General features: G+C 34.7%; 1 protein-coding gene across 1 annotated transcript in view; it reads right to left on the reverse strand.

The window, feature by feature from the left end:
• LOC108742462 (NPC intracellular cholesterol transporter 1 homolog 1b-like) overlaps window positions 1–26,920 on the reverse strand; it is a 50,595-nt gene that overhangs the window by 17,449 nt on the left and 6,226 nt on the right. Inside the window, exons 2-14 of the mRNA XM_025975785.1 lie at window positions 23,238–23,438; window positions 18,780–18,930; window positions 18,539–18,662; window positions 15,882–16,095; window positions 11,634–11,720; window positions 7,940–8,056; window positions 7,668–7,885; window positions 6,746–6,847; window positions 6,480–6,661; window positions 6,172–6,348; window positions 4,969–5,170; window positions 1,294–1,487; window positions 1,136–1,239 (exon numbers count right to left, since the gene is read on the reverse strand). Coding sequence (XP_025831570.1) covers window positions 1,136–1,239; window positions 1,294–1,487; window positions 4,969–5,170; window positions 6,172–6,348; window positions 6,480–6,661; window positions 6,746–6,847; window positions 7,668–7,885; window positions 7,940–8,056; window positions 11,634–11,720; window positions 15,882–16,095; window positions 18,539–18,662; window positions 18,780–18,930; window positions 23,238–23,438 — 2,073 coding nt within the window. The remainder of the gene's footprint in view (window positions 1–1,135; window positions 1,240–1,293; window positions 1,488–4,968; window positions 5,171–6,171; window positions 6,349–6,479; window positions 6,662–6,745; window positions 6,848–7,667; window positions 7,886–7,939; window positions 8,057–11,633; window positions 11,721–15,881; window positions 16,096–18,538; window positions 18,663–18,779; window positions 18,931–23,237; window positions 23,439–26,920) is intronic.

Consider the following 26,920-nt stretch of genomic DNA (forward strand, 5'->3'; position numbering starts at 1 on the left):
GGCTACTGAAAAGAGATTGACTATCACACAAAAGGAAAAACTCGTTAATGAAGCAACACTCACTTTGTGTTCCTACCGTAACTTTATGATCTTAAGCATATCCGCCGAAAACGCAATAGTAAAGTTAAATGATATTAATTAAGAAAAATATATACCAAATGGGCCACGAATAAAAACGGGCCACTGGTATACTAGCCCAATATCTGCTTGATCGTTTTGACTTTTCCTTTCAGACATCAGTTTCATCTAAGGCTATCGTCGCGTAACATTTAAAAATATATACAACCACCTAAAAATTTAATTACTTTCACATGTCATTAAAAAGGATGCAAGCAACTATGCACTTGATTGTAGATATCAATTATTAGTATTCGCGTTAATTGCAATTGAAATTATTATTTTCAAGTATTTGTTTTGCTAATTAAAACTATTACTTGCCTAGGTTGGGTCAAACCATTACCTAATTAGCTTCCCTGATTGCCGCTCCATATTCGAATGAGTAGCAATTCGTTTTACTGTTTATGACTGTCCTCTGTCTCTTGCAATATGTTATTAAGGTTGACTTCAATTGTTTACCGTTTTTTCATTTTTCATTCTATGATTTCGTCTGCTTTGAAGTTTAAAGTATCATTTTAAAGCCCAAACATTTATTTTTAAATTGACTGGTTTAAAATGAAATAATTTTGATGCAGTTTCTTATGATTAGGCATAATCCTCATCTATTTTAATGTTTTTTTAACAGATAAGGGATAGTATATGATGTACTTACTAATTATTATCATGGAATATTATCAGAAAATGAAAAAGACTTAATTAAAAAAAAGGGTTATTTCGATGCAACCTTATCATAAGTGGTTAAATGGTTTAATAATATGGAAAGTTAACAACTAGTTTATAATGTGGGGTAAGTAGTCGAAGAAAGGGAAATCCAACAGGATACACAGTATTCCATAATAAAAAAATAATAATGTACATGAACGCACCCTTAAACACTCTGTATGTATATGTATATAAGTATACAAACCTTTTCCGTTTAATTAGTAGTACAGGATAAACAGACGAATACCGTACTAAATTTTGGATAGATTTCATTGATGTTTACGTAGAACTTAAAAAAAATTATTAACACCCTTACCTAAACTGAAGCAGGATATTTCAGAAACACTGGCGAGTAGGATGCTTGGCCCGACGTTAGATAATACTTTAGCGACATGCTCCGAATGTGTGCAATCATTAATTCTAAAAACACAATCATTATGTAGTTTCCTTTTCAATTTTTTTATTAAATGTTACCTGAGACTCTCCTGATATGCTTGAGTAATAAGAAATATATTATCTACCCCCACAGCCAGTGTTATAAATGGAATAACCTCAATAGTAAGAAGAGTAATTGTGAAGTTTAAATATCCACCTGTACCCAAAGAACACGCTATTGATGCTAAAACCAAGACAATCCCTCCAACAGCTAAGGTTATTTTACAATCAACCTAAAATTTATTTAGACTAAGAGTATTGTTTTAAACAAAGCTTGATCGAAAAAGGCACTATGTAAAACCATAATAACACGAGGGCTGTATTATAGGCAATAGGCTATAGGCATAACTCTAAAAATATATTACTAGATTCCATTTCCTCCATATTCATCAAATCAATGTTTCCTCTTAACAGTGAGTGTAATAATGTTTCATGCCCATACAAACGTAGAAAAATTATTTTCTCTAGTAAATATTATCCAAATCTCACAAAAATTATAGTGCTAGATAGAACGTTTTTTTGAAGTAATAGACTACAAGCCCGTTCTAAAAATCCACGGAGTAAAATTACTCACTATTATTACAGGATTGTAGTACCATACGAGACAAACTTTAAGCAATAGGCCGCCAATAGGAGGCGGCACACCTGAGTATGCAGGTGCAACAAAGTTTTGAAGTAGGGCATTTTGATAAATTATTTTTGTACGGCGTTTTTAAAATAATATAAGTCAAAGAAAAACTATCATTTAAAACATAGTTCCGTACAAAACTGACGGTACCCGAAGCCACGGCAATTTTTTATTTTTAGGCAATTCCACCATGATTTTTAGCCATTTAATTCGGTGCGGAGTTTGCATTATTTCATGGTGTTTTTTATGTAGATTCATTTTTCAGCAACGCCGTACATATTTACTGGTTTAAGTGTAAAAACACCCACACTCAAATTATTTTTCAGAATATATATGTTTTAAGGTCATTGAAGAAAATAGGGCATCAAATTCACAATATTATTTAACATATAAAATAATGCTTTAAGACTATGCCGAATATGATGAACTGCTTCGAATTTCTCTTTGGCCGGTTTTGGAGTAGTAAATTACCAATAAAAAGTGCATCTTTTGTTTTTGTTTTAACATAATATAGAACATTTATTGATTTTACATTTGAAATATTTTTAAATAATATTTAACTAAAATAAATTTCTCTGTATTGACTTTCTTTATTTTCGACTATGTTTGTTATACCTACGGCATAGTTTATTATACCTACGGCATAATACTTAAAAATTATTTTAAATGCAATATACAACGTAAAATATTATTAGTGAAGTCCGTTGGCCCGAAGCGTGAAGACTTTAGCATAATACATACAGGATAGGTGAAAGGTAATTCGGGGGTAGGAATTGTAATGCGTAGGAAAGTAGTAGTAATTTACAAAAAAGAAATAGGATAGTTTTGATTAAATTAAACTCGAAGCAGGTAAAAACGGCATTAGTGCAGGTCTACATGCCTACATCATCCAACAGTGACGAAGACGTAGAAACGGTTTGTGCAGGTATAGAAGACGTGTTAAGTTTAGTGGAAGGGCAGGAAAACCTAATAGTTGTAGCAGACTTCAGCGCAGCGTAGGAGACAATAGAAATGATAGAGGAGATAGGCTGATAGAATTTTGCGATAAACATAACTTAACCGCCCCGAATACCTTATTCACCCATCACGTTGGGAGGCGCTATAGATCGAAGATGCCCGGTTATTTAAGGAGATATCAGTTAGGTTGCATACTTGTTAGGCAAAGATTTCAAAGTCATACGAAGGACTGTAGGAGTTATCCAGGAGCAGATATAGATAGCGATCATAACATAGTAATTATGAAGGTCAATCTTAAATTGAAAATTCTAAAAACACGGGAAGGTACGAGACGTTTTGACTTAGAAAAGCTAAAATGCAACGAAACGCGTGATAGGCTAGGCAAAAGGACAGGCTAAATACTGAAGGCGACGGGAGAAACCAATGACCCATGGAACTGCACTAAAACGTGCCTAAAGTCAACAGCCACAGATATACTATGTCTTAAACAAAACGAAAGTAGAAATCCCTGGATAACAAATGAGATTGTAGCATTAATAGAAGAAACGCGGAAATACAAAAACAGGACAGACGAAGAAGGACAAAAAAGATATAAGACTATAAAGTGGGAAATGATTAGTATTGAATTGTAGAGCAACTAAGGAACAGTGGACTGATATGAGGTGTTAAAAAGTAGGAGAAAGGTTTGAAGTAAGTAATGAATCTTAAAATATAATTAAAGAAGTAGGGTACAGTAGCAATAATATAAGAAACGAGGTAGTGGTCATTTTGATAGAAAAAGAGGAAAAGACAAATAGGTGGAAAGAATACTTAGAGAACCCATATGCAAGCCATGAATTAGGAGATACATTAGAGAACGAAGATAGTGTGGAAATAGATGAGCTAGGTTATTCCATAATGAGAGAAGAGTTCGATGTAGCATTAAAAAAATTAAAGGACTTCTAAAACATGCAGGAGAAGAGGTTAGAGATGTTTAAACCAGTTAGTTACATTTACAAGACGGGAAAAACTCCAGAGGATTATAAACGGAACGTGGTAGTAACCATTACCTAAAAGGAGCAGCGCGGATAGGTGCGAGACATTTAGAACAATCAGTTGAACTTCCCATGCGTCAAAAATCTTAACTAGAATTACACAGAGGATGGAAAAAAGACCGGAAGAACTATTAGGGGAAGATCAATTTGGGTTTAGAAGAAATAGAGAAACGCGGGAAGCCATTCTAGCTTTGCAAGTAATAATGGAGAAAACGATAGAAAAAAGAAAGAGTGCGTACTAGGATTTGTAGACTTAGAAAAAGCTTTTGACAATGTTAAATAGGACAAGATGTTAAATAATACTCAAAAATGAATGGATGAATTATAAATATAGAAGAGTGGTATCTACTTTGTATAAAGAGCAGCAGGCAGTTATAGAGCTGGAGCAGCAACATAGAGAAGTAAATATTAGGAAGCAAGTCAGATAAGGATTCACACTGCCACCGTTGCTTTTTATATATATTACGTATTCTATACTTCGAAGCCGCGATCAACATCATTAAAGACAGTACAACTGTAGGGATAAATTTACAGGGACAAAAGATTAGTATGCTCAAATTTTCAGATGATATAGCAGTATTGGCATCTACCAAGGGAGAAATAGCTTTAAATAAGAAGGAAGCGGTATTGACATAAATAAAAGTAAAATAAAAATATTAGTATGCAAGGGAAAATAAAGTAGGGAAAGAGCGAATATAAAGATAGGAGACGAAAAATTAGAAGAAAACTTATTTTAGGTATCTAGGAAGTTAGATAAGTTAGAATGGAGAGAGTAATAGGAATATAAAGTAGAGGATAGAGCAGGGTCGAGTTGCCTTCAACAAAAAGAAGTCATTTCTATGCTCGCGAACAATTAATTTAGAATGAATTTATTTGTACTTTCAACTATTCTTTTCTCTAAAACTGTGAACTTCCGGAAATATATATATATATTTGATTGGTTTGGGTAAACCAGGATATTATCTACTTTAGGATTTCTCATTCTGGTGAATACGAAACACATTCTTACTTGTCATAGGTAGCCCAAAAGTTATATTTTGAATTACGCCAAATCGCCAATGTACTGTGCATTTTCATTTCATAATTTTTACTTACCAGTATAGTTCTCCATGATCTTATTCGTCCCAAGGATAACATTATGTAAACAAACATAATCGAATAACTTAAAATTACTGTGCCTACTTCTGATTTGGACATTCGAGAGATCTCGTCCTCAATAGACCTCTCACTTGAGAAAGCAATACTCATAAAAGGGGGCCTCATGTTCAAATCCCAGTCCTTGAGAAAGTCTATAAATCTAATCATATAGCGAATTAAGCGAAGAGTTTTAGTAACTTATGGTACACATGTTTTTCTATGAAAACAAATGTATAAGGAATCTTGCGAAATATTGTCACGCAGTGAAGTTTTAAGGAAACTCAAAAAACAATTTTAGAGGTTAAAACATATTTCAAAATTAATTAAATATTTCATAATTATAACGTTGCTATTCTATTTAAATTCATAAAGCAGATATTGAGTTCATTTGCTTGCAAAATTAGCGTATTTAGCATTCCGCAGCAACGAAGCGGTAAGCCAAAAGAATTATCTATGTACAAGCTGAAATTGATGCCAGTTCGATAATTCTGGTCATTGCGAAAATTATTGTATTAAGTCCTTTTTGATGACTTCGTCAGTTTTTTCGTTAAATTATCTAAACCAGAGAAACTTCTAGAACTAGTGAATAACCCATGTTGAACTATGTATAAATAATCACTGGTTCATCAAAAAGTTTAGCGCGTGAACTGGGATCGATAGTCTGATCGGAATCAGTCGACTCGGGAACGCGAAGGGTAAAAGTCTATCCTTAAAAGAGTAACCAGTGGGAAACTCTAGGTGTTGGTGACACTACCTCCCGGACGATGATTGCAACTTTCGGTGTATTGATCTACGTTAAGAGAAAGATCCTTTTTATGAACGCATTCTTTTTAATTTTCACAAGGACCAGGACTATCAAACTGGCGTCAATTTCTGCTTGTACATAGATAATTCTTTTCGCTTACTGATTCAATGCTGCGGAATGCCAAATACGCTTATTTTGCAAGTAAATGAACTCGTTATCTGTTTTATTAATTTTAAAAGAATACCAAGGTGATAATTATGAAATATTTAATTAATTTTGAAATGTTTTTTTTAAGTTTCCATAAAACTTCACTGCGTGACAATATCGTGAACTTAATTTTTTAAAACCGAAATAGTGGATGTAATTTAATTTGATGCAGTAACTTTAACATCAATGTGTGAAAGTGAGCACTGTACCTTTGTTCCCATTCTAGAGCTGCAACTAGTTCCGTGGAGTTAAGACTATTGGAAACCAGAAAGGTTATTGAAAGACCAGTTGAGTCTAAATAATTTTCAGTTGCTTTTCCTCCAACAGCAAGTCCTGGTAATACTGGACCACCATATGGTGCTAAGCAATCCACAGAATACGGACTCCTTAGATTTAATATTGGAGAGGTTCAATTAGTATAATGATACAAAAAAGAAAATCGACTAGTAACTATTGCCAGCGTATAATAACTTATATAAATAATTTGGTAGAACGGTATATAACTACTGATACTTACTTAAAGCATTTAGTAAGGGTTCCGATGTAATCTTGATCGGAATTGAAAGTCTCAATGTCATTACCGAAATATCCGAGTATTGACTGAATTGTACAATCATTGACTGTCATGGTGCTAGAGAAATCATTGACTATTGGAGCATAACAAATTGCTTCTAATCTTGATCCATCAGAGAGAGTTATCTTTAAAACAGTACAGACGTTATAAAATAGTAACTATTTTAATTAAATGGAATAGATATATGTACTTTTAAATAATTTACTTACATTTTCAAGTTCTTTTTGTAATTGAAAAACTGCCATTAAGAATGTTTTATTGAAGATAGGGCCGATTGAAAGAGCACCATCTGAAGTTGAATTATATGCAACCTGAATAAGAAGGTAATGATTAAAGAAAATGTTCATCGAAGTACTAAACATCTCCACATAATGCGACTTTCTGCTACTTGCACTTGCTTCAAGCAGCAACTATAACCAACTTTTGGTAGAGTACAAAGTTAAACAAAAACGGATGTAGGTTTGCACAGTATTTTCAGTGTTTAATAAATACGGAGAGAAATTAATAGAAAACCAAATAATTTCCAAAAAAATAACCCAGAGAGACTGGGATAGATTGGCCTTCAATACTGTAGAAATGATGTGATGCAGCGAAGTGAGGAATGAATATGCATATGTATTATTATTTCAGGGTACATATCTTGAATGGAAAGTTATATCTGCAGAATGTTTGCACATTAACTACAGTGACTATACACGTAAAATATTAACAATTACAAAATGAAATAAGTATGAAATTAGGCGAGGGTTGGGTCACCACAATATTATGCACAATTCAATAGAATAAGCTTGTATAATTTCAAGTCTATAAAGGATTATTAAATATTACTTTTCACTGTTGATGTATAGCTGCTGTATTTTTATTATACTAATACTTAAAAAGGTTCTCTTACGATCAACATTTTTAATAAGGATGAGAGCGCAAATGAGTGGTTCATAAAATCATAAATTTGAAAATGGACTTCTTAAAAGAGTCGTACAAAATGAAAACGCACAAGAGAAGTTGTTAGCTCAAGTGGTAATCAGTTTTAATTTTTGTAGCTTTAATTCTTTTATACACTGCAGCTCTTATGACATTATGAATACAAACTGTTACAGGAAATAAAATGCTATTGTACTTTTTGTAACTTACACTGTCAATTCCCACTGTTTTAATGAACACTTGCTCGGTTCTATAAAACGGTCCAAAATAAGTATCAAAGTAGTCTTTTTCCATGCGACTTTGACTGGTTGGCGAGGCCCATAATTCGACAGTATTTGTTGTTAAAGACAAATTGAAGGAACCATAACTTAGTATTGCAACAATCCATGTCCAAATAAATATAACAATTGCTGAGTGATTTGCAACATCTTAAACAATATACAGTATGTCTACTTAAGTTGGCAGCATATGAGAAAATTTTTTATNGGCCCATAATTCGACAGTATTTGTTGTTAAAGACAAATTGAAGGAACCATAACTTAGTATTGCAACAATCCATGTCCAAATAAATATAACAATTGCTGAGTGATTTGCAACATCTTAAACAATATACAGTATGTCTACTTAAGTTGACAGCATATGGGAAACATTTTTATTATTAATCTTACGAAAAAAAGTTACTCTTTATAAAAAGTCCTGCATGGTCTAAAACACATAATGACATCATCAGACTTAATAATTTGTCAGTCATATACATGTTTTGGCACAAAATATGAAATTTGTATAACAGTACGGTACTTTTATTTTTGAAAGTAGCAGAAACCTTCATAAAGAAAAGTTGTTGAAGTTTAAAAAGTAGTTACAAATATGCAACTACATCTCTCAATTTCTAAAATTATGATTTTGTATATTTCTTGACACTCATGACCCATATGAGTAAATACTTACCTATGCATGTACATTAACAATAAGACAATTCTGATCAATGTTCCACTATAAATAACATGTTTGTCAGTCTTTTACTAAATGTCAAATAATGGTTCTAAAATCGAAAAAGCAATAATGCCAGCGACTTTGAGTTCGGAAATTTTAATTCGGCATTACCTTTCACATTTTAAATTGTTTCAATTTTTTCTTCCAAACTTAAAGTCGCGGGATTGTTGCTGTTTTTGATTTTAAAATTAATATTGAGTAAGACTAACAAACATGTTATTTACACGATAACTTTGGTCGTAATTGTATTATTGTTAAAGTGCATGCATAAGTATTCACTCATATAGGGCAAAGACTATGAAGAAATATACGAAATCATAATGTTAAGAATTGATAGAAATGGTTGCATATTACTAACTTTAATTCTCAACAACTTTTCTTTGTATAGGTTTCTACTATTTTCAAAAATTAAGATACTTCACTGTTACACAAATTTCATATTTTATGTCAAAACAGAATAAAAAGAGTAACTTTTTTCGTAAAATTAATAATAAAAAGGTTTCCCAACTTATTTAGACACACTGTATAAGAGATAATATATACGAGGGTGGATTGATAAGTTTCCGGCCTAACCAAGAGATGACGCCACTAGGCCTACCTTGAGGTGACATTCTATAGTACCATCCTTGGATAGCTTGTAGCTATAGTTTCAGCCCGATCTCCTTGCTAGTGTAGGTTTGACAGCACGCTGAACAAGACGCCTCTGTGGTTTTCGTAAAAATGGAAAAGCAGGAAAATCGTGCTGTCATCAAATACTTTTATTTGAAGGGGTTAACGCCGAAGGAAATTAAAAAAGAGATGGACTCAACACTGGGGACATCCTCCCCGTCATATTCAACCGTTAAGCAGTGGGTTTCCGAGTTTAAAAAGGGTCGTGTGAGCACCTCTGATGGGCCTCGCTCAGGACGCCCCGTTGAGGTCACAACTCCAGATATGATCGAAAAAATTCATCAAATAGTGCTGGGAGACCGCAGATTGAAAGTGCGTGAGATAGCTGAGACCTGTAAGATGTCATATGAACGTGTGCAACATATTTTGCACCAACATTTGCATATGGAAAAGCTCTGTGCAAGATGGGTGCCGCGTTTGCTAACAGTCGACCAAAAATTGATTCGAAAAAACATTTCTACCGCAAATTTGTCATTGTATAAGCGTAATCCAAGCGAATTTTTGCGTCGATTCGTAACCGTTGACGAAACGTGGGTCCACCACTACACTCCTGAAACCAAAGAACAGTCTAAACAGTGGATTGGACCAGGGGAACCAACTCCAAAGAAGGCAAAAACAATTTTTTCGGCGAACAAGGTTATGGCTACTGTTTTTTGGGATGCAAGAGGTATTATATACATTGATTACCTTGCAAAGGGTAATACTATCACTGGTCAATACTACGCAGACTTATTGCAACGTTTGAGCCACGAGGTGAAAATTAAACGACCTCATCTGGCGAAGAAAAAAATCTTGTTTCATCACGATAACGCACCAGCGCACACGTCAATCGTTGCGACGGCTAAAATCAACGATCTAAAGTTTGAATTGATGCCGCACCCTCCTTACTCTCCAGACCTAGCCCCGAGTGACTATTTTCTGTTCCCTAATCTCAAAAAATGGCTTGGCGGTAAGAGATTTGCGGACAATGAAGAAGTAATCGAAGCTGTAAATGGTTATTTTGAGGAGCTTGACGAATCAGTCTATAGAGATGGCATTAATAGACTGGAACACCGCTATGAGAAATGTATCAGCCTTGGAGGAGATTATGTTGAGAAATAAAAAAAAAAAATTTTTAAAAACCTTGTTTTTCTTGGTCAGGCCGGAAACTTATCAATCCACCCTCGTATCATGTTATAAACAGCCAACAATTACTGTTTAGGTACATGAACATAAATGCCAGCCATCAATGCTCGTCATCTTTCGCCTTTAAACAGACCTTTTTGCGATAGTTTTAAAAAATGTAGGACCAAACGTATTAGAAGCGAGCGGTGAAATTTGAAATTACTTGTTTTGCTCTCTGCTACACAATTTAACAGAAGGCGTTTTAAGCATATACCTACTTGCCACAGTAGCCCAGTAGATAGTTTACTTCTTATTGTGTTCTTGTAATGATATCGTCGGCAAACACCGCCAAGTTATAAAGGGTGTGACGTTTGTAATCAATATTTTAACCACAGGCTCCTAGTAGCATTTGAAATATAAAATGTTATGATACGACAAGATAGCGAGAGTGTTGTTGTGCGGGCTGAGGAGCGTGGGCGACAAGTTAATTATGATAATAAAAGGGAAGATGGGATCGTGCAACTTGTTGAAAAAGACCCAACGAAATATATTTTGAAGAAAATGTTTTTTCAACGGTGGGTAGTTTCAGTCCATCACAGCAGCATGGCCGGGGGTGGATCACCTAATTGAACACCAATGCTTTGCCACTTATTGGCCTATGTAAAGGAATTGTACAATTAAAACTGCTCTCGGTTTCCGGCACAAAATTCCACAAATACTGCTCTGTCATTTTTGTATTGAAGCTAACGGTGGAAAATATCAATATTTTATTCGGCCCGTTCCCTGGTAGGTAAACAAAGAACTGGTCGATCATATGATCGTATGTGCGAACACATGCACGTATGTATACGTAAGTTCCATTGTACCCAAAGGTCGTACCACTAGAACGGCAAGTCAACTAGATACAGGTCCGTATTCAAACGAATTATAGGTTCAAATTTACGAAGGCGATTTGCTTGTTTAATTGGGATTGGATTACAAAGCGCTATCACACTTTTCTGTAGTATTTATTGCCAAGTAGCCCTGTTTGTTTTTATTGGCTATAAGCGTCACACCCTATGTACATATTTTTACAAAAACTTCTGAACGGGGATATTAATGTCGCTTTCAAGCAAAAAAAACTGTAGCTTTTACCATTTGACAGCCTTGCTACATAGGTAAATCTTTTGGTAACTTTACGTGAATTGTTTGTCGCAATATTGACGTTTTTACAATATGTTGCATGAGTGGGCGTTAAACGAAACCCCAGTATAAAGAAATATAAAGCATTATTGGCTTCATTCGATTTATGTTTCACTTTTTCTTCTCCTATGTAACAATGTGAGGTAAACTATTCATAAATTTTGCTAAGCAGATGCTTACATAAAAATGTACTTTTTTATTTGGCCATTATACCAGATTAATACTTACGGAATCCTAAATTGTAAAAAAATTTTTCTATGTAAGCTCTTATATTGTCACCAATTCGGCCAACTATTCTCCATTGTTTTGCACCACCTACAATAAATATTGACTTGCTTAGTATAACCACATTTTTTTACTCTTTGTACTTTATTTTTGGTGTACAGTTTTCTATCCTTTTCGGAACGGAGCCGTATATTTACAGATACTAGTCATCTTGAACTTCATATCTATATCTTTTAGAAGAGGTTAGGTTGAGAAAATAGGTAAATCTCTTTCCGTAAATAAATAGGTTTAATAAATACGTCTAATGTTCACTATAACTAAAAATAAGTAGACAAAAGTTACTCTTTATCAGTCGATAATTTGATTGTTAAATCGGAAATTGAAGGAAAACTCCACTGTTGCATCACTTGCCATAAATTATTACGGTCCCTCAAGGTTACTTAAATGCGATAACAGAATATTTGATTTCCAGAGTATATGCTTTAATTGAAGAAATTAGTATAACTGTGCATAAATTGTCAATCAACCAGACTAGAAGTCATGGAACGAAATCTAGCATATGAATGCAATATATTGGGTTATTATTAAGCCGAAAAAATGAATAACCCAATCTAACATAATAGTCATGCGTGTCCTAATGACGAAAGGAAGAATATAAAGCAGAGGATAGCCCAGAGTCGAGTAGCCTTCAATAAAAACAAGTCACTTCTATGCTCGCAAACAGTTAATTTAGAAATTCGATATACTTTTAGTGGGGTTTTGAAGTAAAATGTATACACGACTATTGACGTATACTAATCAACGTGCTTTAGCGGTCAGAATTGTGGTACGACACAAGAAAGAGAAGGAACGAAGTTTCGGACAATATCTGTTTCTCTCACGATATTGCCGTTATTAGAACGCCCTGCGTCCGTACATCAGAGAAGCCAATCGCGTGTAATGAAAGAGATAGCACTATTCCGAAACCATACGCCATCTCCCTCACCCTTTTCGTGTCAAGAAATTATTACATGACTATATACAAAACCAGTTTAAATTAATGAAAGAAAATGATATAGTATTGCGAATTCATGCAAATAACAACACGCTAAAATGTGAAATAAAGTGTACAAAAACTACTGATTTTTCAAAAGATAATTCAATCGGACAATTTTTGGGATTCAATAAAGAAATTCGAATAAAGGGTAGATATCATATTTCCGATTTTTCAATCAATATTACACCACTTCTATACTCACGAACAGTTAATTTAGAAATTCGTAAAAGGTTGTTAAAGGACTAGAGGCAGAAACGGGAGTTAGGAAGGGTAGAGGTAGACCTAGATTAGGTTACTGTTCGCAAGTAGTTAAGGATGTGGGTTGTTCTAGTTTTAGGAAAATGCGATGATTAGCTCTGAATGGGAAAGAGTGGAGGTGCGTGTCCAACCAGTCTTAAGACTGGCGACCTTATGATGATGATGATGTGTTCTCATTACAGAATTTGTCATATACACCAATCAACACAAAGCGATGGCAGCAGTCGAGTCTGTGACCATTCATAACACAGTAGTAATCATTGTTATACTAATATGGAAACTCAAACGTTGGTCAGGTATTTATTATACAAGGAGAGGAATAAAACTTTTTTCATTCGAAAGGCACTGCTCCATAGATGTGCAGTCCCTCCGCCCTACCTTCCGGCGTAGTCCGGAGGGACTGCCCGCCCACCAGCATTACTGGCTGGTGGGAATGAAACACCCAAAAGTTTTTTTGTTGACAGTGCGCGAGCTACGCGAGGTGTCGGACGGACTAGATGATAACAATTTTGACGAGATTTTCCGCCGATTAGTAAGTAAGGAAAATAAGAAACCGAAACTAAGTCACAAGTTTAGTTGCATTGACGAAGACGTGAAAGACCGAGCTGATAGTGTTTCGTCTTTCATGCTGAATACTGGAGCAAGTAGACCAAACCTAATGAGCTTTTTCAAACCCAATAGAAGCTACGTACCGTAACTAAATAATTAGTGGTCTATGATGAAACATAAAAGTACTTTTCAAAAGTGTGCACTGGTTGTGGAAACAAAGGACAACGTAAACATGGCTTGAACGTTTTCTAGAAATATAACCTGTAGCTGAAAATTCAGAGAAAGGTGTTGACATTGGAGAAACGTTCGAATTCCATATATAAGACGCTGCTGTTCCGCAAGTTAAAAGGGTGGCAAAAGTCCAACGGATTCCAGAAGCTTTATTGGGAATGTTCTAGGAAACCAAAGAAAAGCGCATTCCAAGTGAGCAAAAACTAGCAAAATTACTCGATTAATGTCAAGATGTGTTCGAATTAGTAAAAGGCAAAAAGGGATGAACCAACGCCACTGTCCACAATATCAACATACACAAACTATCTAAAGTATCGACCCGCAAAAAATTAGAACAGTGCAGGACTCGGCACCAGCCCACTTACAAAATGTCCGAAGGTTCCTTGGACTTTATTATATATATTACAGTTCCTGGATTTGTGAATACTTAAGCTTTTAACACGTCTTAGAGAAGGAAGTAGAACATTGTGTTGGGACCGGACTGCCAGGCTGCATTTGAGGAATTAAAGTAAGTTAACGTTAACAACTGAGACATTCGTTTTGCACACCGACGCTAATAATGTTGGATAGGTGCGGTACGCTCTCAATTGCAAAATGGAAAGTAATCAACTATTTCAGCAGAACTCTATCCTGTGTAACCAGGGTGCATTTATGCATCATCTACCATTGATAAATAATAGACTACAAATTAAGGTCTCGCATTGGTTGTTGTTAATTTCTGGTACGTTTCGTACAAACATTGCTAATCGCGGGCAGATTGTAATATTGTACTTCTTGGTAATAGTGTAGGTATATTTATTGCTGGCAACAGAAGGCATGTTTTTCCTTGACATTACTAATCAGCGGATGGATCTATATGAAAATATGCATCCACTTGAATTTAAATAAGACTGTAAATAGGTAGCTATTGTAGGTATGTCTAGGAGGTTGGTGTTTAAATAGAGAAAATATAAGAAAATAGAGGCCTCATTATTTTATCACTTATACAAAACATTCTAAAACATTATAGTTACATTTTTATGTTTAATGTCATTCCGCATTTGGTTTTATTTACAATGAAAGCAGGACTTCTTTTACTTTTTGGATTTGTTTTTCTCACCAGTTACTGATGGACCCACAATTTAGACCTGGTTTCCATCCGGAAGTGGACGTTTGCTGGACTCTTATTGAAGCACCACCAGATAGTTAAAAATGTATCCCAACTGTTTTTAGTTTAAACTTATCCAGCCTTTTTAAACTTACTAGCAACAAAAAATATACCTATGACCGCGAAGACAAAATCTATCCACGATTAGTAATGTTCATAAAAAGCGATTAGAACCAATAATATTTATAGACTATTGATTCCCAATAATATATTATGCAACCAGTCATTAGACGTAGTGAAGAACGTGGAGCGTTTTTGCTCCGGTGTAACTATTCAATTCTAAAATTGTTGAAGAAGATGGTTTCCTGAAAAACTCAGTTCTGAAAGCAGATATGAACTAATCATACTGTAAAGTTTGGTGAAAGAAAGTCTGCAGTATCTTCATGACGTTTGTTCGGTTTGATATTTACAAGATCTTTGGAAGGGTCAACTACAAGAAGCACGTTGAAGACTGACGTAGGAAATATACGACTTGCGCACCCAGTAAGGGGCCACAAAGGCGACAATGTGCCCCCTTGCGCCTGTATAATGTATCTTCACAGATGTTACAGGAGTGTTTCCGGAAATCAATGATTGAAATACGTTCCAAAGAGGGTGGAGGGAAACACTCTAAACCAGACAGCCACCACAGTAGTGGAAAAATTTAATCATAAGAAAATTTTTATAACTATTAGCTTGATATCTTAATATACATTATTAAATAAAATCTTGATGTTCGTACCCATAAAGTTTGATGTAGACAACGTTGATAAACTGAACGAATATTTCAGGGGAGTTATTCATATGATTAGAAAAAATTACTGTTAAGATGGTTAGATTAGATTGGATATTAAATTTTAACGTAAAATATATACAATTAGATACATGCAGAACATACTTTAAGATAAAAATCAGATATAAAAAAATAATAATTTGTGCTGTTATAAGTATGTATGATACTGCATAACTCTACAGTTGGTGTTAGACATTTCAAACACAGGTTACAGACAGCAGCTACTTATGTATAACTATGACTAGTAATAAAACTTACCACTGGTCTTATCTGGTATTGTCGTTTCCATTCTCCGTTGTCTTCTTTTAATAAGAGTGTACATTAAAACGCAAGATAGTATGTATAAAATTATGGATAAAATAAAAGTTATTCCAAAGAAACCAGCTATCATAAAAGCACCATCTAAAGCGACGAAATTTCCATTAAGGCAGCTCAACTGACAGTCAACACATGAACAAGATGATGTATCATTCTAAAATGAAATTCTGTTCAGTAATATTTACAGAATATATGCGACTGCCTAAAAAGTAAGTTTCCTAACTGAGAAAAAATGAAAAACAAATACAAAATCAACATATTATTCTCCATAATTGCATTCCACTTAGTACAATATCATTCATTATATAAATATGCGCAAATATTTCTAAAAATTTTGACTTAAGATCTTTCTTTTATTAACTGCTTATTTATGTTTATTGGCTTGTTAAGTCACCAAATTAACGAAAAAAGTTATTGAAAAACACAGCTGAAATTAAAAGTTGTTAAGCCTGCTTAATTAATATTTTACGTGGAATAACCTAAACTGGGCTGCATATTTACGCATATGACTTTGTGAATAATTTCTTTTAGAGACCGCCACAGCGTTTTGAAAACCACCGGGATTCAAAACGGTTCTATGACCTTGGAGAGAGCGTGACATTACTATTTTGTAGCAGTCAATTGCTGAAAGGTGTTCTCTGTTTACGTAGTTACTGATAACCACACTTCATTTGTCCTGCACCCTTTCAAGCCTTTGTATTAAGAGCAAAAAGGTGAAGGGGCAGAACACCCAAAACTAACTACAACACTACTTATAAAAATGGAAAAAAGATGAAGCAATTTTATTTTTACAATTATGATTATTCCTTATCTAGTGATGTACTTCCTACTTGTTTTCTAATAAACAGCTAAAGTTTTACAATTTTCTACATTGAAAGTTTCTACAGAAAATTGCAGTTATATATATTTGTGTAGGTATGTGCACTTATATGTAAAATATAATGTTTCTTTATTCACTTTCATGTCTTTATGCATAAATAACTGTAAGTATTGTCGCATAATTAAACACCCATTTAACCATTTACTCTTCAATTAGCTCATTACTCGTTCACATGTACTGCATCACACACTATAACGCTTCTTTTCTTATTTACTTTCTGTTGCCTCGTAACTACTACTCGGATTGTCTATTTTAAAACTCGCGGTAACTATTTAAAGGGAGCGAACATGCTCTAGAAAGGTCCCAGAAACTCTGGTATCCTTTGTTACTAGAAAAATCTAGCCAAAATCTAACAGGGAGCAAGTCGATCAAGATGGATGACCTTCATTTTGGCCCAGTCCATTCTAAATTCGACATACAATACTGTTGATGCGTCAAATGACGGTGTATGGACTATCCCAAGCTAACTGTGGTTTCGGTCAATGTCCCTCCCGTCTTGATGAATCGCATAGCCACACACTGTTGCCTCCATTAAAATCAACAAAGCAGTCTCGACGAACGTATCTGGTCTTCATGTGGTCATCTTCATATGACAACCTCATACGTACGGCGTTATGGACGGTTTCTAATCGTTCTTGCAGTTTGCGCATGTAATCGTCTGTAGACACGTGAGAACCTCTAGGTCGATCAAACATCACTTCAACTGACAGCTTGAGTATATTATTTTATATGAAATGAATTGCTGATCAGTATTCTTCCAGTTGTTTCATGGATGACGGGTCTATTAACTGAGAGAGATAGCGGTATGTATTGGACTTAATCAGTTTGTTGATCATTGAAGAAGATTTTTAAGCTGTATTTTTGTAATTACCATTAGTTTAGTAACCCTAAACAGGTCCGATTCGATGCTCCTGACTTGGTTGAGCCGTAATTTCATCGGTACTATCTATCGGCTACTTCAACTATCGACAAACACTTTGGCATCAATGTATGGCTTCTGACCCAGTATCTTGTATGCTTCGGGTCACTTGCTAAAGTGATTCATGACGACCAAGATGTATCGGTTATCGAAGTTTGTCATTGGGACTGGTCCTGCTATGTCTTCTGTGATTCTCTGAAGTGCTGTCCTACGTTGTACTGCTGCATTTCTCATCCTCGGTACCTTACTGGCGGCGCATATCTTCCACGGAGTTTCTACATCGTAGCTAATTGAATCGTTCGCGTATCTTTCCTAGACTCTTTGTAACGCCGAAATGTCCATCACCATCGTCTTCTGAAGCTCTGTGCGTGGAAAGTGCTACTTGAAGTTTGTTTTTGGTTTGATCTAAACTTTCCCACATTTTCTTCAAAGTGCCGTGGTCCAAGATAAAGAAATACCACTAAGTTCAATAATTTTTTCTTGCTTGGCTAAGGTGACTCACATCTGACTACAAGGGTCTTGATTATCTGATGTTAAATAAACCAGTAGTAATGGAACAGGTGTTTCATTATGCGACAATACTTATGGTTAGTTTATGTATATAGGCACTTCTTTGCGACATGAAAGTGAACAAAGAAACATTTTATTTTGCATAATGTTTACACATCTATAGAAATACATATAACTGAAATTTTTTAAAGAAACTTACAGTGTGAGTAATTGTAATGATATATATTTATGGACCAAATCGAGTTTAGAAATAATTAAAAGCTTGTTTTTTGAATAATGTGTACCTACATCGAACTGTTCATTGCAGTTAACTGCCTTTGGATTTAGTACCGAAGAATCATTGTTTCTTGAAGGCATATAGTTGATTCTAAATGGAGTGTATGGATTTTCAACTCCCATATAAACGAACCACCTGTAACAGTAAAAATAAATACCATGCTCAGAACCTTTTTAGGCATTATTTGCTAACAGTTTATACTAGTTTAGTACAAACAAAAAAGGGAATTTTGTGATTTCTGAAAGTTTTTACCTTTGAGGAGTGCAGTAAGTTGAACTCCATTCACCACACGCACTATCCATAACAACCCCTCCAGAACTTGGCATTGCTACTCCAACACAAGAGTCGTACGTTTTATTCATATAGTGCTCACTAATATTTATGTTTATTTCGGTTATGTATCCTAGAATGTAAAATATACCAATGTACAGTTTATTATGCTACGAAACAAAACGCTTACTAGCATACTCAGAAGTAAATTGTACATTTATTATTTAAAACATTGTCTATCCTTATTATTTAATTTTCTTTTCCAGTTTTCACCGGTCAGCCATTAGTACCTACCTATTTTACATGTTAGTGTGTGTTCTGGTTTGGACTTTATTTCAGTTCCGAGGTTTAATTATTGTTACTTGTACTTCAATACATCTATGATCGCAAACAGTTAATTTTAAAGTTCGAGAAAGATTGTTAAAGCCGTATGTTTAAAGCAAGGCTCTATGCGAAAGCGAATCGTGGACAGTGGTCGCAGCAGAAGAGGAAAGATTGGAAACGTGGCGTTAAAGGTGGATAATGAAAATAGCGTGACTAGAGAAGGTGAGGAATGAGGAGGGAGTAGGGGAAATAGGAGGACATAGAGCACTATGGAAGTCAATAAGAAATAAACGAGATAAGTTGGTCGGATACTTTCTGAGACGTAAAGGGCTAATTAGAGACACATTAGAAACAAACAGAAGTAGACATATATTAGATTACCATACGTAATACTTAGGCATGTGGGAAGTTCTAAATTTAGGTAAATGCGAAAAATACCTCAGGATAGGAAAAAGTGATTTCGCATGCCCAACGGTTCTGAAGATGACAACGTTATGATGATGAGTACTTTTTGGCATATGAATTTGGGGAATTTCAGATTCAGCGGCGGAAGAGTGCCTACTTGGAGGACAAACCGGGAGCGGGAGAGGTTTTTCCGAGGCATTAAGTCATTTGTCTGAGTTCAAGGAGGTTTAAATATCACAAAAAAGCGACCGGTATCTGCACGCGGCAACGTTGAAGGTTTGGGATGCGTACTGGAGTTGATAACCAAACCCGGCGAATCTGATCCACCAGGCCAAGAATTGCAAGTAATCTTAAGTAGGAGAAGTTATGTGGGTGTTCTAAACGTTTCACTGGTGATGTTAAGTGGTACTATGGGAGTCAGAGCATCTAATGGAAGCGCCCGTGGTGGTAACTTCAGTCTGTATGTTGGACTAAGGGGAATGCATCGGCGGCTTACCTGTGTCTCAAAACTGCTCCGTACAAGCCGAGTGGACGAAATAGGGAGTGTTGATTTGAGTCTTCACGCGCTAATTGAGCATACCTAAATACCTCATCCATGGAAAACGTGGTGAATAAGTCCTTGCACAACAGGCATCGCCACGTAAAACAATAAACTGACTTATGCCTTATATTGTGTGAGCTCCCTGAACGCCACATATGTTATTTAGGCCAGTTGCATTTGACAGTGCTGTTAAGAAATCTATATGCTATTCCACGAGCGTTGAGCTTTGCTGATTGTTGAATTTAAGCATTTCTAATTCGGCTGTACTTATGATATTGGTATACAGGTACAAGCGTTTTATACGGTATAAGCAGGTACATTTATATGTAGCAACAGAGGTCGTTAATTATCTACTGGGTGGAAATGAAGGCTAAAGGACTAGAAAAAATTGTAAATTTGATCGTTTGTGGTATTTTCGTTATAATGTAAATATTTTTCAATTTCCAATCATACTAAAAGTTCCAATTTCTTACTATTTTATAAACTATGTATGATGGGTAATTTACCTTTAGTTATAAAAAGTCTGTTTTTGATATATTATTATGTTAGCCAGATTTTGGTTAATCATCATCATTATAAGGTGTTCAGTCCTAAGACTGGTTGGACACACGCATCCACTTTTTTCCTATCCTTAACTGATCTTCTTATTCCTCTCACACTGGAACAACCCACATCCTTAATTATTTGCTGACAGTAATCCAATCTAGGTCTACCTCTATTCCTCTTAACTCCTGTTTCTTCTTTTAATATGTGTGTTGGCACTTAACCAACCCATCCCGTCTATTTATTACTGAGTTCCACAGTAACCTCTTTTCTCCTAGTCTTTCCAATACTTTCTCCCTTCATTTCATACCTTTTCTATTCACAGTCTCATCATTCGTCTTTAACAGCACATTTCGAATGCTTCTAACCTTTTCATTTCTAATATTTTGAAAATGAATTAGTATTAACCACTATTAAATGTCAAAAGTGTTTCATATGTATACTTTTCATTTCTGCCGCGCCTATCGTGCATGTTTCGTACAAGTTCAAGCTCCAAACAAAGCCTTTTATAGGTTTTTCGGAATTTCTAAATTAACGGTTCATAAACATAAAAGTAACTTCATTTTATAGAAGGCGAGTCGGTCCGTTATCTCTGTTATGACATTGAGAAGGTGGCGTTGGACTTCTCTAAAGTAATTTACACTTTCTCTCGATCAATTTAATCGTATTATAAAAGGTAATATCAGGTTTCTTTAGGTCTTCTGAGATTTTATCAATAAGATTGTCAAAATGTATGCTGGACATGAGGATAACATTTTTATATTTCTTTAAAACAAGACATAATTGTAGCGTATTTTTAGAATTCAAATAGGCTACTTATTTCAAGTCCCTTATTAGTTGCAACGAAATTTATTAGAAGTTACCATTTACTTAACTTCTAACTATGCCAACTTAAAATAGTTATTTTTGTTTGGAAGGAGCCTACAAGTTCTGTGCCTGTGAACCAACTATCAGCGGTTATGTTACGTCTGGTATTATAAATTTACGAATTGCTACTTTCGTCACAGATGCAACGAATTAAAAACTTAAACCGCTTGACAGTCTCTATTAGACGAAATATTTCAACTCCATGGTCATTGTTACCCCAGAATTCTTCTAAACTTTGTCTATTATTCTAGAATACATCTGAAAAAAAGGCAGATCAAGAAAAAGCAGATCAATAACAGTTCCAAGTCCAATAATGTCTGTGAATTTTGCATTTCCTTCACGTGCGTATTGTGATCGAGCAGTTTCAGTATATTGATTTTCTCCAACATTTCGTAATCAATCAAACATTTCCAGAATTCGAGAACAGAATCTGCTTATTTTGTAGCTCCTATGGCACAGTTTTGTAGTCGACGTTTTACATGGTTTGGATATTTGGTTTTTCCATTTCTTTCTCGTATTTATTTGTGAGTAGTTTGGAAACGTTATTATATCTGTCGGCTGACTAGTAATAACAATATGGTCAATAGTTTTATGGGATCAGTTACAAGCAGTCCCGAATGCAGTTGCTGCATTAATTGTCATATTCTGCCTTTTCAATTGTTGCTGCCCCGGTTGCTTTAAATTTTTCCATCCCCGTAGAACATACCATCCGGAAAACACATTTTAAGGATAATAAACTATTATAACGGCAACATTGGTGATTTGGACAGTGGACGCCTGTCAAATTTCATCTGGAACCACTAAGTTTATTAGCAGTTGCATATCTTCTATCTCAGTCCTCCTAGAGCCAACAGTTTCGTCTAGAAGAACATACACGACTCCACTGTTATCCGAAAATTAAATTTTGTTTTTAAATCGAAGGTGTTATATTATACTTTTCCCACGTTAACTTAAAATAAATGCGCGTTGCTTGGTAGTTTCTCACGCTTCGCTTTCGCTTATTGCTATGTTATCATTCTATGTTTTATTATGATTGTTAATTTTTAGGATTAGAAAGATCAGTCTGGCTTCAGACTGGAATCAGTGTAGATATAAAATGAAATTGTATTTTTTTTATTTTACTANACTGTGTGATCATTGCAGTTTCTTCGAGATTCATTTCTTTTTTAATTTAAATTTATTGTAGATATAATTATTGTTAACTATTAAATTATTTTCGAGATCAGAACGGGAATTCATTGCTTTGGTCCCTTACACGAGAATGAACGACGCTTCCAAAAACAACCGTTTAAAGTGGTTATTTTCTGTAAATAAGATTGTCACATTGTCAAAGCTGGAAATATGGTCAATTTCTACACTGTGTTTTAATAAGGCAGTTTTATATGCATAGTATATAATATTATGCTACTTATGATCATTTTTGTGTTCTCGTAGCCTAGTATTTAATGGTCTTTTTTTTACCTATGTAGCAGTATAAGTATAAGTCAGACTGGGAATTAAGAACAGAACAGCAAGGTACCGAGAAGAAGCAGAGAAGAAGATATGCAGACTATGTAAACTGGTACCAGAGACGGTCGAACATACGTATTTATGAGAGATGTGGAATAACGAGAAATGGTACAAAAAAATGGGAACTTTGAATTGAAAAAAAAAAAAATATTATGAAGGTGGAAAGCAGCAGAAAATCGAGATTAATACACTTTCGTCATTCGTTTAGTCTATACTAACGCTTTATACTAACTTGAACGTTTCAAACTTACTTGAAGTATTATTAATATTACCACCCTCTTCGCTTTTAACTACATCCATAAAGTTTGCCTGATCAGGGGAACAGGAAAAGGCACAAATTGATCCAATAAGATTTTTAAGACATGTGGGGCAACGACCAAAAACTTCACTTAAAGTGATACTTTCTGCCATCGTAATTGCCTGGTTGCTATCACAGCACAGAGGTGGATCATCTGTAAATAAAGACAAATTAATAAAGTAGGTCCCTATGACAATTCTAGAAGGGTGGTACGTATGTATTTCTGTCTTCTCTTTATACCGTATGTCTCCCAGAGTCAGTCCCGGGAGTTCAACGCGTGTAGATGTCTAGGGCATATTGTGTTTAGTTACACTTCTACTTTTTCTATTATTTTAGCTTTTCACATTTTGTTCAGTTGTTATAAATTCTTTTATATTCATAAAGGTTCCGCTGTTGCACTTACTACCTTTAATGGATGCTCTACTCTAGAACTGAATTTGTGAAATATCGCGAACAGTTAGTCAATATGACTACCGGTTCGGCATCTAGTTCTTCGCGCATCTAGTTATTGTCAAAGAAAAATGTTTATGATATATGGAGAATGCGAATGGAAGACCTATTAATAAAGGAACAAAGCAAAAACTATTTTTCAGTAGCAATGAAGATTATTTGCTTTTTGTGTTAATGTACAAGGTGTCTTACGGTGACGGCAAATTACAATATTTCAGAAACTAGTTTTAAAATTTTGAGGTCCAAGCCCAACCAGCACAATTTATCTTATGGAAGAGTTAAACTGGATATTAATTTCTATATAATATTCTTACAACCTTAATGAGTGATCTAATCGGCACCGAGTTATAAAACTAATGTATCTTGTTGCTACCACATAACAATGCTTTATTGGTGCAATAGGAACTATAATAAAGTTATCGTATAAGAACGTTCAACACTATTGCACTGTACTATTCTGCATAGTTAATAACTATATTTTATGATTGTTGTATTTATGACTACTCAGCATTAAAAGCAACCAAAAGATGCAATTACAAAACTATTCTATATTAAAGGTTTTATACGATAATCAGTGAGATTATGTAACTTTATGAAATCGAACAGAAATTTACGCGTTGAACCGAAATGTGAACGAATCGAAATATACCTACTTTTGGTCAGCGTCCATTGTCGTTATTCCGTAACTGAAGCAGCAATCGAAATTTATGATCTCTACAAGACGCTAGATAAAATAGGCGGAACATTGCATTTATCGTGCAAATTTAGACCAAGTGACAGTTATGATAAGGTGAATAACTGTAGAAGGAACAGACATTTGCGAAGTTCGGTTGAAAGCAGAAAAAGGGTATGTGGTACAACAAATATAAGTGGTAAATGATTAGTAAAGAACTAGATGTACTAGAGCGACAATTTGTAGCAACTTAATTAGGGAAACAATATACATAAACAAATATTAATGCTTAAGTATGTGCATATGTTTAACAATAACAGTTAGTTTAAAATGTAATTTTATATAAATAACAGGCATATATATATTATTATATAATTAGTTAAGCTCTTATTCGTCTTTCAAATGCAAGTAAATTTTCATTTTCCTACACTATTCGCTAACATGTCACACAAAATTAAAACTACCTTCCAAATCACAAATGGACATATGGAAATAATGAAAAGTAAATATGTAAGTAAATATTTTCATATGCGTTAATAACGACTGATTTTTATTGCGGAACCCAGCTTACTGGAAAGATGTATCTTTTAGACATATTTTGCACGCGTCTCCATGTTTTTTATTATTTAATTTTTCTAAACCAATTTCGAAAAAAAAAAAAGAATTATAATGTAATACAATTTTATCTTTATTGTGGTACATAATTGGTATGCAACAATGTTTTATTGAAATTTAACTAATTTAATGAGAAATAATATTTTCATTCGACTGTCATTATCATCATAAGGTCGTCAGTCCTAAGACTGGTTGGACACGCACCTTCACTCGTTCCTATCCTGAGCTAACCTTCGCATTTCCGTAAAACTAGAACAACCCATATCCTTAACTATTTGTGAACAGTAATTTAATCTAGGTCTACCTCTACTCCTCCTACCTTCATTTTCCGCCGCTAATACGTCTCTGACTAGACCTTCATGTCTGAGAAGGTGTCCTACTAACCTATCTCGCCTATTTCTTATTAACTTCCATAGAGTCCTCTGTTCTCCTATTCTTTCTAATACCTCTTCATTCCTAACCTTCCAGATCCACCGTGTCCTCGTCATTTTCCTATAACACNATACTTAAAAATGTAGGTATGAATTACAAAGATAGAAGAGTGATACTTAGTTTGTATAAGGATCAACAGGCATAAGATTAGTATGCTTAGATTTGCAGATGATATAGCAGTATTAGCATCTGGCAAGGAGGACCTAGAGATAGCTTTAAATAAAATGGAAGCGGTACTGACAGATCAGTACTATATGAAAACAAATAAAAGTAAAACTAAAATACTGATGTGCAAGGGAAGAAAAAGTAGGGAAAGAGCGAATATAAAGGTAGGAAACGAAAAATTAGAAGAAGTGGCTGATTTTGGATACCTAGGAAGTCAGATAAGGGAGGATGGAAGGAGTAGTACGGATATAAAGCAGAGGATAGCGCAGGGTCGTGTCGCCTTTAATAAAAAGAAGTCACTTCTAATTAATTTAGAAATTCGAAAAAGGTTGTTAAAGGTATATGTTTGGAGCACGGCGTTGTACGAGGGCGAAAAATGGACAGTGGGAGCGGCGGAAAAGAAAAGGTTAGAAGCGTTCGAAATGTGGTGTTATAGGCGGATGATGATGATGAGGATATCGTGGGTAGAAAAGGTTAGAAATGAAGAGGAATTAGAAAGAATAGGAGAGCAGAGGACTCTATGTAAGTTAATAAAAAATAGGCGAGATAGGTTGGTAGGATACCTTCTCAGGCATGAAGGTCTAGTCGGAGACATATTAGAGGCAGAAACAGGAGTTAGGAGGGGTAGAGGTAGACCCAGATTAGATTACTCTTCGCAAATAGTTAAGGATGTGGGCTGTTCTAGTTTTAGGAAAATGCAAAGTTTAGCTCAGGATAGGAAAGGGTGGAGGTACGTGTCCAACCATTCATTAGGACTGAAGACCTTATGATGATGATGAAGGGAAAGAAACGGAACCATTGTAGGTTATCATGGTATTTTAATATTTTATAACTCAAACTATTCTTTTAAATGATGTGGGTTAGTTTCGTTCATTTTTACCCGATATAAAAATTGTAGTACTTTTTGTATAACGTATTAGATGTATGTAGATGCTGTCCACCCCCGCCGTTAAAGGACTTCCCCTGTAAGTCATTTCGAACGTTAAAAGTGTACTTGATATTTCGATTTATTATAAGGACGTAATGGAATAACAATTACGGTTGATTTTTAACAAACGATTTCGCAATTGGTACGGTTTACGATTGAGAAAGGTTAAATGATTTCGAAATTATTTGTATTAATGTAGGTAATCCAACTTACGTTCATGACATCTGATTCCAAGGCATCATTATCATGTTCAATTCTAATTAAATTCTCCACCAACTCTAAATATTAATAGGTATATGTTTAAAAGTTACATTGATCATATAGCGTATATTAAATACATACATAAATGTAGATAAACTAATATATAACTAAA

The sequence above is a fragment of the Agrilus planipennis genome, unplaced genomic scaffold (assembly GCF_000699045.2).
Source record: "Agrilus planipennis isolate EAB-ADULT unplaced genomic scaffold, Apla_2.0 scaffold312, whole genome shotgun sequence".
In the NCBI taxonomy this organism is placed as follows: Eukaryota; Metazoa; Arthropoda; class Insecta; order Coleoptera; family Buprestidae; genus Agrilus; species Agrilus planipennis.